This window comes from Ursus maritimus, unplaced genomic scaffold (genome assembly GCF_017311325.1).
Source record: "Ursus maritimus isolate PB19 unplaced genomic scaffold, ASM1731132v1 scaffold_3, whole genome shotgun sequence".
Taxonomy (NCBI): Eukaryota; Metazoa; Chordata; class Mammalia; order Carnivora; family Ursidae; genus Ursus; species Ursus maritimus.
In genome coordinates, this window is record NW_024425563.1 from 61849259 (window position 1) to 61866100 (window position 16842).

The following is a 16842-nucleotide window of genomic DNA, read 5'->3' on the forward strand; positions in this document are numbered from 1 at the left end:
GCCCCTCCCCGACTTGTGTATGCACTCTTCTCTCAAATAAACAAAATTTTAATAAAATAAAATAAAATAAAATAAAAGACATGTTGTTGTGTAAGACCGATGAATCACAGACCTTATGCCTGAAACATTATATGTTAATTAAAAAAAGACATATTGAAGGCACATAATCATGTTATGAAATTCTAAATATGTTTACACAGTATGCCCTAAAAGTTAATAACCTTAATTTCCAGGTTTTACAAGGAATGTGAAAGACTAGTCTAGAACCTTCCACATTTCCATCCATAGGAGTTTTCAAACATTTATACGGTAAAAGGATGTGTTGCTGATATACGCCTGTTCTCTATTAAGTCATTCATTAGGCTTGATGAAATCTTTTATTATCAAAAACTGTATATACTTTGACAAAGTAGACTCATAAATTATCTTACACTTATCTTTAATGGTTTGTTAATTTTAAATTTCATTTTATTTACTTCCTATTTTCATTTCAGTTTCAGGTTTATAGTTTTCATGACCTTGACCAGGAAATACACCCCTCCACAGTCTATGGGAAATTTCTTGAGTATTTCTTCACCTATTAACACAATCTATCTTTAGTTAAAAACAAGTTTCCTTTTATGACCATACCAGTTACATCTTTTTTTATTATTCAATGCTTGGTAGAACCAGTGGTTTAAATATGACGGTAAACCTCTACTTTCTAAATAATATGCCTTCTACTTATAAAACAATGAAAAACATTAGTGTATTTATCTGTGTGATTCACAGAGGACCATAATTCTATATTCAACGTGAAATAGAATCTTTACCATCAATTACCATCAATATTTAAAAAAAACTATGTACTAATGATACACAATAGACTTAGAAAAAATACCTCACAGAATAGTATAATATGTAATTTTAAAAGTTAGAGAGCCTTAGGTTCTTTAGTTTAAAAAACAGATGAATTATAAAGATAGCTTTCATTACCTCTTAACTCTAGCAAGAAATTAAAACAAATAGACTTTTTTGTGAATGGAAATGTTAGAAATGACCTTACTCTGTTTAGTGTGAACTATGATAAAGAGGCAAGAAAAGATTATTACTTGGTACACGAAGACAAAAAAACAAAACAGAAAAATGCTCTTCAGATTACTTTTTAAAAACACTTCTTATATTCAAAAATCAGAACATTAGCACTAGTTTTGAACTTTTCTTTCTGTAACTAAAATGATTGTTTATTTTTAAGAATAAGAAGAGATAGTATTTCAAGTATTGCCATTAAACCTTTCACAAATAAGCAACCTGAAGCTCAATGAAGTGAAGCAACTTGCTAAAGGTCACAAGCATCATAAATAGTATCTGGACCCAGTCTGTTTCTTTTCAAAGCTCGTAAACCTCTTTATTCTATATTGTACTGCATACTTTGACTTTCCCTATATTTTAAATTACTCTGTTTTGTTACTCAACAATGCTTCAGAGTATAAGAAACTCCATAAATTTAATGGCAAATTTTTAAGAAAGAAATTAATATTTTGACTTAGAAATGCAAAGTGCTTACACAGACCCTAATTTCAGAAATGTCCAAAAATGAACATGTTAAAATGTAAGTAACATGGCATAACACTTTGGCTATGTCCCCGACCCCTAAACTAGAATATTTTTCAATCTTGGTAAGGATTCTAAGAGAACATCAAGATTAGAACACTTAAATATATTTGTGTTCAGAACTCAATTCTATTAACTTTCAGAATCATTCTCTGAATTTTCTTAGCTTAGATTTGAAGAAGTCTTACTTGTAGATAAATGGTACTTCTGAAACCACAATACATAGGTTAGAAAAATAATTTTTAACAGATAAGTAATTCCACACAATGATGAAATAGTTAAAATAAATGTTTAATAAATTAGAAGGAATAAACTATATGCAGCAGGAATACATGAAATCTCACTCTGTTTTTTGAAGCTAGGAGTTAAGCCTTTCCTATTATTTAGGTTAGTTCCACAACTCTTGAGAATGGGCTAACCTATTTCAATGAGGACCATCTCTTTGTACCTAAATACTGGAAGAACAAGTTTACATAATTAATTTATTTCACCTTCCTTCTGCATCCTTACATTAATATATTATATAATCCAAACTTAATAATGCTGGGTTAACAGGTAAAAATATTCTTATTAACTTTTCAAAATCTGTAATGAAAATCCTTAAGCTAACTACCAGATTTTTAGTAGGTGGCTTTTTCCTCCAACATAATATAAATACATATAATTTTTAAAAACAATTTAAAAACTAAAGGATAGTATAAATTTGGTGAGTTCTGAAAGGCATTCCCATGTATGGCACCCTACTGTACTTTGATTAATTATCTCTCAGTTATGAGTTAGTTTCTTATCACATATGGTATTCCACAGCATGCTATGCAAATGCATCAGGCCCACATGTCATCTAAATTAGAAAACAGCTTGGTTTTTCCACTTTGTAATAAGTGTAACCTAAAAAATGTTTTAGCTTTTCAATTTTGCAAATTATTTACATTAAAATTTTTGTCTAATTTTAGAGATTTCAGTCATTTTCTTTCTGAGAATATGATGTTGAAATATATACAAATGTATGTCATAAAAACTGACAAATTTTACCTGGATGATAGAAATCATATTTTCAGAAAGATTCTTAATGAGTACCTACCCATGACATACCAAAGTATACCAAAATGCTTAACATGCACTACATAGCCCCCATGAAAATTACCTTAAGTTAGAGAACTAAAAGATCAGTAGAGATTCCAATTCTATTATAAAGAATAACCAACAGTCTTTATTTAGCTCAAAACTGTTACTTGATAAAAATATTACCTGGAATAGGTTTCAGAAAATGTCTAGGACAATCAAGTGAAGAACTTCTGAGCAAGCAATAATGACAAATAGTAAGTTCAGTTCTGTACATAAATGTTCAGTTTAAAAAAAATACATTCTACTTAAAAAAAAAAAAAAAAGCACCGTTCCAACTATAATTAGTGGAATTGTTAATGACTATTACTTCTTATTGAATTCACAAATCATTGTTACTAATCTAAAATTACAACACTCATTTAGAAACTAAGGGCTTAAATAAGACATTTATACAATTCTGCCTGCCATAGAAAATGCTAGAGTAACTGGCAATATCCTGAACTTAATCTAGATATAAGGTAGAAGATCCACGGAAAGATTGTGGGTTTTATCCCACATACTAGCAAAGAGGAAATCTAAGTTTAAATATGTAACTACAACTGTCATCAAGGATAACCATACTAGTTTTAATTCTCAGACTTTTAGTACATCAACGAACTACCACAGATTTGTTCTATGGTATTCTCCTGTAAGATACTGTATGAACAACTTGTCTCCAGACTTTTACATACCTGTATCAGTAAAAAGGCAAATCGAAACTCAGTAAAACTTCCTGAAGCACTGTTCTAAACTTTAATGCTTGTCATACAAATGCTAGAAGAATACTGAATTAAGACAGTTAAATGGTACAATTTTTACCTGAAAGTGACTTCTCAGTCAACCATGCTAAATCAAGAAACTTAAAATTTAACCTAATGTTAGATAAAATCGCAGAGGTCAAATGAATAGTTCAAATATTTTTAAAATCTTTTTTTTTTAAAGGGTCAGTTATATATTCAAATTAAAAATCGTTAAAGGATTACTTTAAGTAATCTCTACATCCAACATGGGGATGGAACTCACAACCCCGAAATCAAGAGTCGCGTGCTCCACCAACTTAGGCAGCCAGGCACCCCTTAATTTTATATTTTTCATAAATTTTCATCATATAAAAAACTCAGACATCCAATATTACCAGGTTCAATTAAATGTGCTTGTTTAATATGTATTGTGGCAAGATACTCCTTGGAGAGATTGTTTTGTTCAGTTTTTAAAGGGGCAAAATTCACAATGAATATTTTATTTGAAAATACATATTTATATATGTAGTTTTTACTCAGGCATACTCTTTGTAGAATTCTAGTTGCCTAATGCAGTTAACTAGAAAATAAAGATGAAAAAAAAATCATACTTTCCCTACTCAGGGATTTTTTTTTTTTTTAAGATTTTATTTATTTATTTGACAGAGAGAGAGAGGCAGTGAGAGAGGGAACACAAGCAGGGGGAGTGGGAGAGGGAGAAGCATGCTTCCCGCCGAGCAGGGAGCCCCATGCCAGCTCGATCCCAGAACGCTGGGATCATGACCTGAGCCGAAGGCAGACGTTTAACGACTGAGCCACCCAGGCGCCCCCCTACTCAGGGATTTCTTTTTTTTTTTTTATAAGATTTATTTATTTATTTATTTGACAGAGATAGAGACAGCCAGTGAGAGAGGGAACACAAGCAGGGGGAGTGGGAGAGGAAGAAGCAGGCTCATAGCGGAGGAGCCTGACGTGGGGCTCGATCCCACAACGCTGGGATCACGCCCTGAGCCGAAGGCAGACGCTTAACTGCTGTGCCACCCAGGCGAGGGATTTCTAATACAAATGATTATCAAACAGTACCCACTTGCCCCAGCAGGCATGTATTGCATTTGTAGTTCCAGAAAATCTTACATAGGGATGTAGATGACATTTCTATGTATATGAATTCAACTTATTATTGCTCAAAAAGAGTAGTACACTAGTTAGATCAAATAAGAATGAGCCAAATGGAGGTCTCCATACTAAGACAGTTCATCTTGTATTAGTCAGATAATGACATGTCATGTATACTCTATAGCTTTTCACCAAACAGAGCTTAAATAAGGATGAAAAGCTAAAATCATAACTGGCACAAGCACTGTAAATTATGTGATATGCATTTAAATTCTTAGTGGCATTTGTGAATTTTTATGACATGGATGAAGCACTTTAAAAAATATTTATGCATGTTCATTTAATCATGTAAAAATAAATTATCTTTATTTTCGGTGTTTTAGCAGATAGAAGTTGTTGAGATCTATATCAAGTATACTCTAGAAAAAGACTGAATAGTGAACTGTGCCCTATATTTAAAAAAATACAGTATTTAGTTTACCTTGTATCATATATGTAAGTATACAACATTATCTTAAAGTAGTCTGTTGACGTTTCAGTTGGGTTATAGGCATTGTGTATATTTGTTTTAAAGTTCTGAAAATTAATATTTAGATTAAAATCTTAATAACTGAAGAATTCATAATATACATAAAACGGAGATTCTTATTCTTGACTGCTCATTAAAATAATTTAGGGAGCTTGTAAAAAATATAAATGTCCACCCTCATTCCCTCTCTCACCTCCTCCCAAACAATTCAGTCTAAAAACCTTCAGGGTATAGAAAGCAAAATAGGTCTCCATATGGGGTGGGATTGGAGAGTGACAAGAGATTAGTTTTCTATCAGGGGACTAATCATATAAAAAATATTTAAGAATAATGTGGGGCACCTCGGTTAAGCATCCAACTCTTGGTTTCAGTTCAGGTCAATATATTATTTACATTATAAAACACAGACATAGAAATTAAAATGGGATGTTATATTGAAGTACGTTGATTTTATTAGTTATCTCGTCTATCTCTTAGGGTGCAAACACTTCATTTTGGAAGCCTCTAGTAAAAACAATGGGTAAATAGATGAGTATGGCAGACCTATTTAGATAGTTTCCAAATAGGAGAAACTGACAGAATGAGGAAAAAGTGAGACATTGAATCAAGGCAGTACCAATGGAGAAAATGGAGAAACATTTAAGGAAGAAAACTTTTACAGGAGTCAGGAAGTGATTTTCTATATGGGACAAGGATTAGAAAGGCTTGAAGATGATTCCACTTACATGGCCTGCATGAACAGACAGAATAGAGAGGGAAGAAAAAATAAGAGCTAGGTGAAGAGGAGGATTAAGAATAAAATGAATTAGCTGCAGCAATCAGACAACAAAAAGAAATAAAAGGCATCTGAATCATCAAAGAAGTCAAACTCTCACTCTTTGCAGATGACCGACCTGATACTCTATATGGAAAACCCAAAAGACTCCACCCCAAAATTGCTAGAACTCATACAGGAATTCAGCAAAGTCACAGGATATAAAATCAATACACAGAAATCAGTTGCATTTCTATACACCAACAACAAGACAGAAGAAAGAGAAATTAAGGAGTTGATCCCATTTACAATTGCACCCAAAACCATAAGACACCTAGGAATACATCTAACCAAAGAGGCAAAGAATCTGTACTCAGATAACTATAGAATACTCATGAAAGAAATTGAGGAAGACAAAAAGAAATGGGAAAATGTTCCATGCTCATGGATTGGAAGAACAAATACTGTGAAAAAGTCTATGCTACCTAGAGCAATCTACAAATTTAATGCAATCCCTATCAAAATACCATCAACTTTTTTCACAGAAATGGAACAAATAATCCTAAAATTATGTATGGAACCAGAAAAGACCCCGAATAGCCAGAGGAATGTTGAAAAAGAAAATCAAAGCTGGTGGCATCACAATTTCGCACTTCAAGCTCTATTACAAAGCTGTAATCATCCAGACAGTAAGGTACTGGCACAAAAACACACACATAGATCAATGGAACAGAATAGAGAGCCCAGAAATGGACCCTCAACTCTATGGTCAACTAATCTTTGACAAAGCAGAAAACAATGTCCAATGGAAAAAAGAAGGTGTTGGGAAAACTGGACAACCACATGCAGAAGAATGAAACTGGACCATTTCCTTACACCACACACAAAAATAGACTCAAAATGGATGAAAGATCTAAATGTGATACAGGAATCCATCAAAATCCTTGGGAACACAGGTAAGCAACCTCTTCGACCTCAGCTGCAGTAAACTTCTTCGTAGACACATCATGAAAGGCAAGGGAAGCAAGGACAAAAATGAACTATTGGGACTTCATCAAGATAAAAAGCTTTTGCACAGCAAAGAACACAGTCAACAAAACCAAGACAACCAACAGAATGGGAGAAGATAATTGCAAATGACATATCAGATAAAGGGCAAGTATCCAAAAATCTATAAAGAACTCATCAAACTCAACACCCAAAGAATAATCCAATCAAGAAATGGGCAGAAGACATGAACAGACATTTCTCTAAAATAAGTCATACAAATGGCCAAAAAACACGTGAAAAAGTGTTCAACATCACTCGGCATCAGAGAAATACAAATCAAAACCACAATGAGATACCACCTCACCCCAGTCAGAATGGCTAAAATTAACAAGTCAGGAAATCACAGATGTTGGTAAGGATGTGGAGAAAGGAGAACCCTCCTACACTGTTGGTGGGAATGCAAGCTGGTGCAGCCACTCTGGAAAACAGTATGGAGGTTCCTCAAAAAGTTGAAAATAGAGCTACCCGATGACCCAGCAATTGCTCTACGGGGTATTTACCCTAAAGATACAAATGTAGTGATCTAAAGGGGCACGTGCACCCCAATGTTTATAGCAGCAATGTCCACAATAGCCAAACTATGGAAAGAGTCTAGATGTCCACTGACAGATGAATTGATAAAGAAGATGTGGTATATATATATACAATGGAATACTACTCAGCCATTAAAAAAATGAAATCTTGCCATTTGCAACAACATGGATGGAACTAGAGGGTATTATGCTAAGCGAAATAAGTTAATCAGAGAAAGACAATTATCATATGATCTCACTGATACGTGGAATTTAAGAAAGAAGGCAGAAGATCATAGGAGAAGAGAGGAAAAAACGAAACAAAACCAGAGAGGGAGACAAACCATAAGAGACTCTTAATCTCAGGAAACAAACTGAGGGTTGCTAGAGTGGAGGGGGGTGGGAGGGATGGGGTGGCTGGGTAGTGGACATTGGGGAGGATATGTGCTATGGTGAGTGCTGTGAATTGCGTAAGACTAATGAATCATAGACCTGTGCCCCTGAAACAAATAATACATTATATGTTAATAAAACAACAAAACAAAACAAAAAGAATAAAATGAATTGATTTTCCGGGCATATAGCACTCATTAACAATACTATTATCACAACACAGTAAAGAGCAGAAAGAAAAACACTAATGCATGGTGATAAGTAGCAATGAACTTGCTCCACTGAACATAAACATAATACACTGACTAGATAGCTGTTGCTTTAGTCAAATGTCTTTGAAGCATAGCTTATGGGAGAAGATATTTTTTGTGCATGTGTTTTTCCATGTGTTTGTATGTGTGTAAATTTGTGTTTCCATGTGTGCACATGTATATGTATGTATCTATGTCCGTGCAATAATTTTTCATGAAACCTAAAGTGAACTAACTAGGTTTATAATGGGTTGATAAGGCAGAGAAAGCTTTATCATGCCATACTTCATGGGTTTGGATAGAATAAAAAGTCATTCTATATACAAATATTGAATGATTATGTTATCCTACCCCAAACTAATATGTTATATGTCAATTATTTCTCAATTAAAAAAATATCCTACTTTTAGGTAAATTGTTATTAAATCAGTATTAAAAGCAACTACACTTAGGTGTTATTTTATCATGTACTGAAACTTTAAATTATGGATTATGGTATGATGAATCTTCTTAGATTTTAGTAGAATTTCCAAAAAAGTAATAAGCACGATTTGTGACAGATTTTTGCCCTCATAAAACCCACGCAATAAACCTATTACTTGAAAGACAAAGACATGTATAAATGTATTATGCTGCTGAGAATAACATGGCGATATTTTAGAGTTTCCCCTCCTACACAAAATTTGGAGAGACTATTAACAGTTAAATTAATATTTAAAGTGCAATGCGTTTTCAAGCACATATTCAGCTATACACCCTCACATTGTAGTTTGTCTAAAATTCTAAGCAAAATAAATAATTTCTTATTTGGGAGTCGATTTTTCATAATAAAAGTTAAGACTTCTTGGACTTAATAATCCTGACTACCACAGAGAAAGGAAGTTGGATATATATTTTATGGCTGTCCCAATTTCACACATTCACCTCCCCCACCTAAATTTATTAGCAACTGATTCACTTTCCTTCTCCTGGCAATAACTATTTCTACTTTACTTTTCATTAAACTATATGAATATGGCAAATATACCCAGTATTATCTAACAAATAACACTCCACCAAATCTTAATAGAAGAAAATGAAGGACAAGTAAAGTATATTAACTTCCAATGTGGTATTCTTTTAGGCCCTAAGATGATACTGATTTTGACTCAGATATTAATAATATACTTATTTCTTAATTTAAAATAGCTTCTGCAGCAATTCACTGAATTATAAAGCATGACATTATCTGTCAGTGCTTTCTTCTTGGGACGGCAAACATCTTTCAAAGGAAAATGTAAACAGAAATCTACTACTTGCTGGTCAAGAATGGAAGTCTTCAAAAGTAAACAAAACAGAATGGATGCAACACAAATATTCAAGGGAATAAATTAAGTTTCCAGTTTAACTACTACATTAAATTTAATTTTTTTATCGGAAAAAAAGTATAAGTATAGTCATGTTGGTGTGATTAAAAATACAAAATCCACTTCACTGCTGTAAATCTTACAGTAAGATGCTGCAACATTCCAAAGATTAAATACCATAATTGGATGAAATTTTGACCAAGCTGGTTGTTTATATTTGGTATTCAATCAAAGGTCAGAAAACAGGAAATACGATGCAAGTTTTCCTACAATGTGCCTTTCTAATGGATTTCCATAAAAGTCCAAAGACCTACTGTCTCATTAAGAGGGAAAAACAAAAACAAAAATAAAAATGCCTTATCTTTCTCATTGGCTACTGGCATCCTAAGTGCATGACAAAATGTATAATATACTCCTAACATATGTGAAATAGGCCCCCTTTCCTTTTCAGTATTCATTAATGAAATTACTATATACCTTAAAGCCATTCTTTAAGCACCGAATAAATGGTACACATTTATAGTAGTACAGAATCTTTTCAAAAGAATATATACAGAAAAGTGTATTTATAAAGGGCAATAAATCCCTTAAAAGATGCTTTCCTAATTTGCTTGTTGAGAGTTGGAGGAAACCCCTCACAAAAAATGTATTAGAAAAATCATATTATACCACAAAGAGTCCCATAAGACAACTCTCTAAAATCTATAGTACAAACACTATTTTTTTCATTTTTAAATATAATTTCTGTAAAGCATTTTTTTAATCATAAACTTTTGCTATTAAATATGCTCCCTCTTAAATCTAGGTCTTAATAAAATTCCTGGAAAATAATTTTTAATATTGTATAGTCTAAAATCTTGGGCAAAAATGCTTAGTTATTAAATAAAATGCACATTATTTTCTATTTTAATAATCATTATACAAATATGTAAACTTTGTAATAAAGTTGGTTATTTAAAGAATGCTTTAAATAGGTTTTTTTCTATAACCAAATGTTCTTCTGCATTTTTTCACGAATACATTTTTACAAATGGCCTCTGTAGTAACCTAGGTAATTTTTTTAAGTTAAAAAATAAGTATTTTGGGTTTTTTTGTTTTTGTTTTTTTATTAGAGCTTATACTTTATTAAAAGGTAAAACAGCAAACATTTATACAGATATCTGTTATGCTTCATGATTTTGGTATGTTCTGAAAACAGTGAATTTCTATCCTTTGGAGGTTCTCAAATTAAAAACGGATCATTCATTAATGACTTACTAGACTCAATGCACATACCATTCTCTGTAGCCATTATCAAGGTTCTTGAACATTCAAAATTAGACTCAGAATCTAAAGGCAACAATTTGGCCAAACATATACACATACACACACACACACACACACACACACACACACAATTTGATTTCCACAATCAGAAAGGAATTCAGTATCAATTTTAATTAACTCTAGGACAGACAAATGCATTTAAATGGCATTTAAGAAAGATGGCTTCATGTCCATATTCCGATAGCTGATTTCCACTGTCTATTTAAGGAAGAACAATGTGATTAACCTACAGCTGACCAGAATGTCTTAGTTCAAATACATTCAATATTTTTGTCAAATGAGTTAAAGTATCAGGAGTCTAAGTATTCACAGACTTTAAAGAAACAATAATTTTAAACTGTAGATCACTACAATTTAAGGTTATAATACTGCTTTCAAAAGATACAATTTCAGTAATTTTTGGAGATAAAATATCAAACAACCTTATTATCCTTTTTACTTAACTAAATAAGTATCAAAAATAAACTTCAGGATATAAAAACTAGTTTTCTCAAGAATAAACTTCTCCTTTATCCTCCCCTATATCCATATTTTGTTTCTCTAATTCCACATGAGTGAAATCATGGTATTTGTCTTTCTCTGACTTATTTCACTTAGATCTCAAAGAACAGATTTTATAAAACATTTACAATATACTTAGTTATCTACAAAATAAAATAGGATTTTATTGGTTATTCTGTTGACTCACATTTATATATGTTAATATATATTTGTCGAAACAAATTTCTTATGACCCAAGGCAGAATTTCCCTGCCATTCCTTACATGTGGTAAATTAGTACAGGGTGACTTTCTTTGGCGAATTGAACATTATTTAATATGTTACATTAATATAGAAAATATACAAAACAGCTAAAATATTTCAGAAGAAACTACTATAATTTAGTAGAGCTGTTTATTCCTTATTTTAAAGGCAATAAAATCACCATCACAAAATATTCTTGCAGTACATTAGATTAAAATGTTGGTCGTTCACAATTATAATTATTTTTAAAGTTAGGAAGATGATGGTATAATATGGCTATCAAAATGAAATAAAACACTTCTTCTTATGGACTTTTTTTCTCCTTACCTTAGAAGATGAAGAATCACACTCCTGACATATCCATCCATAGCCTGTTTGTTTAGGAGACTTTTTCAAAGGAGGATCCAAACAGCCAAAATGGTAGCACAGTCTGCATTCATCACACCTGCAGGGTAAACAGATTCATGCTATATCTAAATAATATAAAAAAATTGTCTTTTTCAAAGACAAATGACAAACTACTATACATTTTAACATGGTTAATTCTATGCTCAGTTCACAAAATTATTAAATTAATGTCTATGACAAAGACAATCTAAACCTGAAATAAATGTTTTAGGAAAAAACAAAATACAACTATAAAATTAACAAAGTAAATATCATTCAGAACACTTTGATAGAAGTGTTAAGAGCATATGAATGAATGTATGTGTATAGCCAAATGTGTTCAAAACTAACAAAAACAACAATTTCAGTTTTGAACTTCAAGAATTAATCATTAACCCATTAACTTAAAAACACTTAATGTAAGATCTATATAATTCTAGATTATGAATTCAATCTAATACATTGTGATTACTTAAAAAAACTTAAGCTGTAATCAATCCTATACAATTTATACCTTATCACTCTTTCTCCAAGTTAAGGTAGATTGTAAATACACTTTCTAATGTTTACAGCATGCTAACGCAATCTAGCAAATAAAAACCATCCTAAGAATTTGCTATTATTTTCTCAAATACAAATATTCTCAAAATTTACCTGTCACCTTCTCTCAGTGCATTTGGTTTTTCAAAGTACCTCCTAGTACACCTTAAAGCTTATTAACAAATATTCTGATAGTGTCTTTGCCACCTATGATGTACAAAATCTAAGAAAACTATCATACCTATTCTTCGTTTCAGACAATCTCATCCTGCTGACAATGAAGAAAGATCTGCATTATTTCATTGTTTTTGTAAAAAAAAAATTTGCATCAGTTGGAATAACAATACCAAAATTTAACAACAAATAACAAAGATGTATACATCTTATAGAAAGGATTATATCCTCATTATCTTTGTGCTCTTTTAAGTTAAAATACTTTTCTTCAATCTGTCAGATTCTCTTTATATATTTTCTCTTACTGATTTAAAACATTGAGAAATCCACAACTATGAAACCAAGAGAAAATTTTATAATACATGTATTACTTGAAGAAAATACAAAATCACTATTCAGTAACCTTTATTAGAAACAAGGCGGAAGAAACTAATGTTATAAACCACACACAAAGAAAAATGATTGATTTTCAAAAACCATCACAAAGGGGACTATAAATCTACAATTATGTAAAAACTTCAAATCATGCTACAAAATCCAAACGTCCAAAGACCCATTTTGGAAATCAAGAGTTTTAGAAAGTTAGCAACTTAGCTAAGTTATGCAGTTATAAAGAAGTTTAAAACAGAGTATGTCATAAGTTTATGCATTTCTTCCTCCACAACTTTCTTATGAACCAAATAAACTTATGCACTTTTCCAAAAATCTTTTTTTAGACTCAAGACACAGACTTGAATAAAATGGTCTATCATGATAATTCTAGCTACATGAAAAATAGGAATAACAGCACTTTATTTACTATGCCAATATATTATAAATAAACCAAAATATATTTAAAAGCAGTCAAAATATTCATATACCTGTTGTTCTGGCATTAAGAAAAAATAACAGATAATATATAGCTAACTTCAGATATAACATAAAGAGACTAAATGACAAGCCCACCCAATTTTATGTTCTTTCTTGTCAACTTATTTACCTTTCAATAGTTAAAACTTGAATTACATTACATATAGTTACAGAAGCTTCAGAATATGAGCACTTCTGAATTTATGAGAAGGTTGAGACTTCCAGACAGCTGAGTGCATATTCCTTCAAGCATGAAAACTAGTATTTCAATCACCTTTGATGGGAAATTTAAAAAGAATCCATTCTTTGCTTCATCAAGAAAATACATTAAATATAATTTACTTTATTTTGTCATCTCAGGGTCATGAATACAAGGAACACATGCTGCTATGTGTCAAACAGCATGCCAGCCTTTTGTGTTTGAGTACTATCCATCTGCCGTTCTGTTTGAATTCTCGTATTCAACTTTCATAGGTTATCAGGGTTCTCACTTGCTTGAAAATTATCGGTTACTGCTTTCTGATATTGTGACTCTATTTGTCTAAGCATTTCCCTAACAATAATTTGTTGTAGGTTTAGAAAACAGATCTTTAACCTTAGTAAAACTATGCAAACGGACAGTTAAAAGACATGAAAACGAGAACTTCTACTGAGTTAAGTACATGGACTAAATTTTGGTTAACTATATAGTCCTTTTTGCTTCATTTCAGGTTTTTGGGCAACGTTCCTCAGAATTCAGATTGCCAATAATCTGGGCTCTTGATAGGTGAAGAGTTATGGCATTAATGTTTTCCTAGTTTATATCAAATTACAACCTAATTATTGCATATTTACTTTAAAACTGTGCCATAATAACTTGAAATTATGATTTGTAGTGTATAACTCACGTCAAACACCATGGTGAATATATAAACATAAATTTTAATTTATTATTTTTCACCTTCATCTATGCAGGTAATTCTTGTTGTTATATCTATGTATTTCCAGCTAATAAATTTAAGAACAAGTTTGCTACACTTAGATATAGTTCCAGTTTGTACCAGATTTCAATTTATTGTAAAATCAAGTTACCAGCCTAAGAATACACGCATAGGGAAAAGAAAGGTTTTATATGCTAGATTTGTCAGATGATAATGTTGGAAGTATATGCCATTTGGAAATAACATAATCCTTACTGACTACTTCATTAGTAATACCTTTTAGAATGACTTAGTTTCCATATGGAACTCTAATGTATTTGTAATGGGTCTCAGAGGAAAGACAATTTGCTTGTCAGAATTAGGGGGTGATATGAGAGTTCTCTCAAGTTATAGCTCACTCACCAGTAAATAAAAACTGCAATTGCAAGACTAAATAACAAAAAAGAGTAGTTAATATACTTAGGAACTGTCAAAATCCAGGAGAGGAAAAACACAAAGAGAAATAAATCAATCTTGAAATCAATATCTTCGTTAATAAATATGCAAATTAAAGCTCTTTCTACAAATGACTAAACTTATTTCCATGTGGAAAAAATACGGTCATTTCTACATTAGAATATTGAGGACATCCATAGCTTTATGTGCTGGTACAAAAATATTCTGAATGATACAAGTAAACTCCAACAGAATTTGTAAGAATTAATACATCATAGATAAATGCAAGAGATACCATCAAGAATCCTAGAAACCAAAGAACAATGTAGATGGTAAAAATAGTGGATTACTTATTTCACTCACACACACACACACACACACACACACACACACACGCCCCACTTTGGAAACTTTAGCAAATTTTGTCAGCCAATAAATTCTCGCTATGTTACAAATTTAGATCTTTTTTAAAAATTGAAAATCAGAAACTCCTAAGGGTCTGCGATCATTCTGCTACCTAAAAGGTGAAATAAAATTGAAGTAGTTATTGATCAAATTATTATTTATGGTCTCTACTTCTATTTCGTACACATAGCTGGAAACACATAACTGCAGCACATAATATATACATATTTAATTAATCAAAAAATAGTGAATACAATGTTTTAAATCTTTTCCAAGAGCAGTTATTGACCCACAAAAGTATAGTGATATAACACAACATATTTTATTAAAGAACACAAGTGTCTATGTAAAAAATAAAAAAGATATATATATATATACCAACAGCACATATACTAAGTAGAAAGGCAGTATCTTAAAATATTTAAAAAGAATATTAAACTAACCTATAAAGAAACACTATGATTTTTTTAAAATAAAATACAAATTGGATGGTTAAAGAAGTATCCTTTAAACATTGTAATATTGTTTACACATTAACACTATAGGGCATTCTAAAATTATAGTTTTAATGAGATAAAATGAATCCCATTTATAAGATGAAAGGAAACCTGATTGTTTAATTAGATTATTACTAAATACAACTTCTAGGTATCAGATTCATAAAGGATACAGATATAAATAATAAAGCAGCTATATATATGTGGTCTTTTACACAATGATTTGACAAAATGCAGTGACCAAATAAATATGTATTTAAAATACTTACTTAGCATATGGTTAAGTATAGCACCCTAGACAAAGAAGAGGAAGAAAATGACTTATGTTCATGTCCTAAGATCCATACAACAAGCAGTCCTTGGTTTACCTGATTACTGAAAATATGAATACAAGTAAAAAGAAACAACTGATTTATTTTATTTCTGCCTGTACCAAGAGAAAGGCTAAAGCCAGTATTCCAAAGGATTTCTTTAACCCTCTTAATTTCCAATTGATAATTTCATTAGAATATACTAAATCACTATTTTTAAACTAACTGAAACAATTAAAAGTGCACCTCCTATGCCTATAACTTGTAGCCAGATGATAAGCTAAACTTCAGAAGAAGAGAAATCCATAACATGAGACTTGAAAAGGGATGTACATTTTTTGTGATCAAGTCGATCCATAATGACAGCTATTTTTTATGTCAAGGAACATTTTATTTAGATCCATGTCTATATATGGTAAAATACTGATTGAAAATATATACCATTACATCTGTTCACTCAAAAAGAAAACAGACTAAATACTGAGAGAACTGATGGGTTTCCTTACTTTTTCATGATTTCTTTGTAAAACTTCTATATGAGAAAAACCAAAAGAAATGATCTTTAATGTTAACATTACTTAAATAAAATCTCACTAGCAGCTTAAAACACCTGCACAAATCTATTAACAGTAGTGATAGATTCTTTTGTTGAATATTGGCCAATTATTTCGATTACTCATTTTAACAGATGGAGAAAATGCAGGATTGTGGCCCATGAGTTAAATCCCTTTTAAGATAATACAAGCTTGAACAAAATTCTGCATTCTACCAATATCAGAATAACATTTTATATCAATAAGGACATTTTATTCCTTATATTTTACAGTTTTAGTACAAACCACCTAAATGACCATTTTCTAAACAAA

General features: G+C 31.3%; 1 protein-coding gene across 9 annotated transcripts in view; it reads right to left on the minus strand.

The window, feature by feature from the left end:
* PHF14 (PHD finger protein 14) overlaps positions 1-16842 on the minus strand; it is a 228355-nt gene that overhangs the window by 64584 nt on the left and 146929 nt on the right. For 5 of the 9 annotated variants that reach the window (XM_008686328.2, XM_008686323.2, XM_008686326.2 and 2 more), the window contains 2 exons: positions 12627-12656; positions 11786-11903 (listed from right to left, as the gene is read on the minus strand). In XM_008686328.2, the coding sequence (XP_008684550.1) occupies positions 11786-11903; positions 12627-12656 (148 nt within the window). Of the gene's footprint in view, positions 1-10810; positions 10913-11785; positions 11904-12626; positions 12657-16842 lie in introns of those variants that run through there. The other 4 variants (XM_008686325.2, XM_008686324.2, XM_008686333.2 and 1 more) reach the window with 4 other exon arrangements.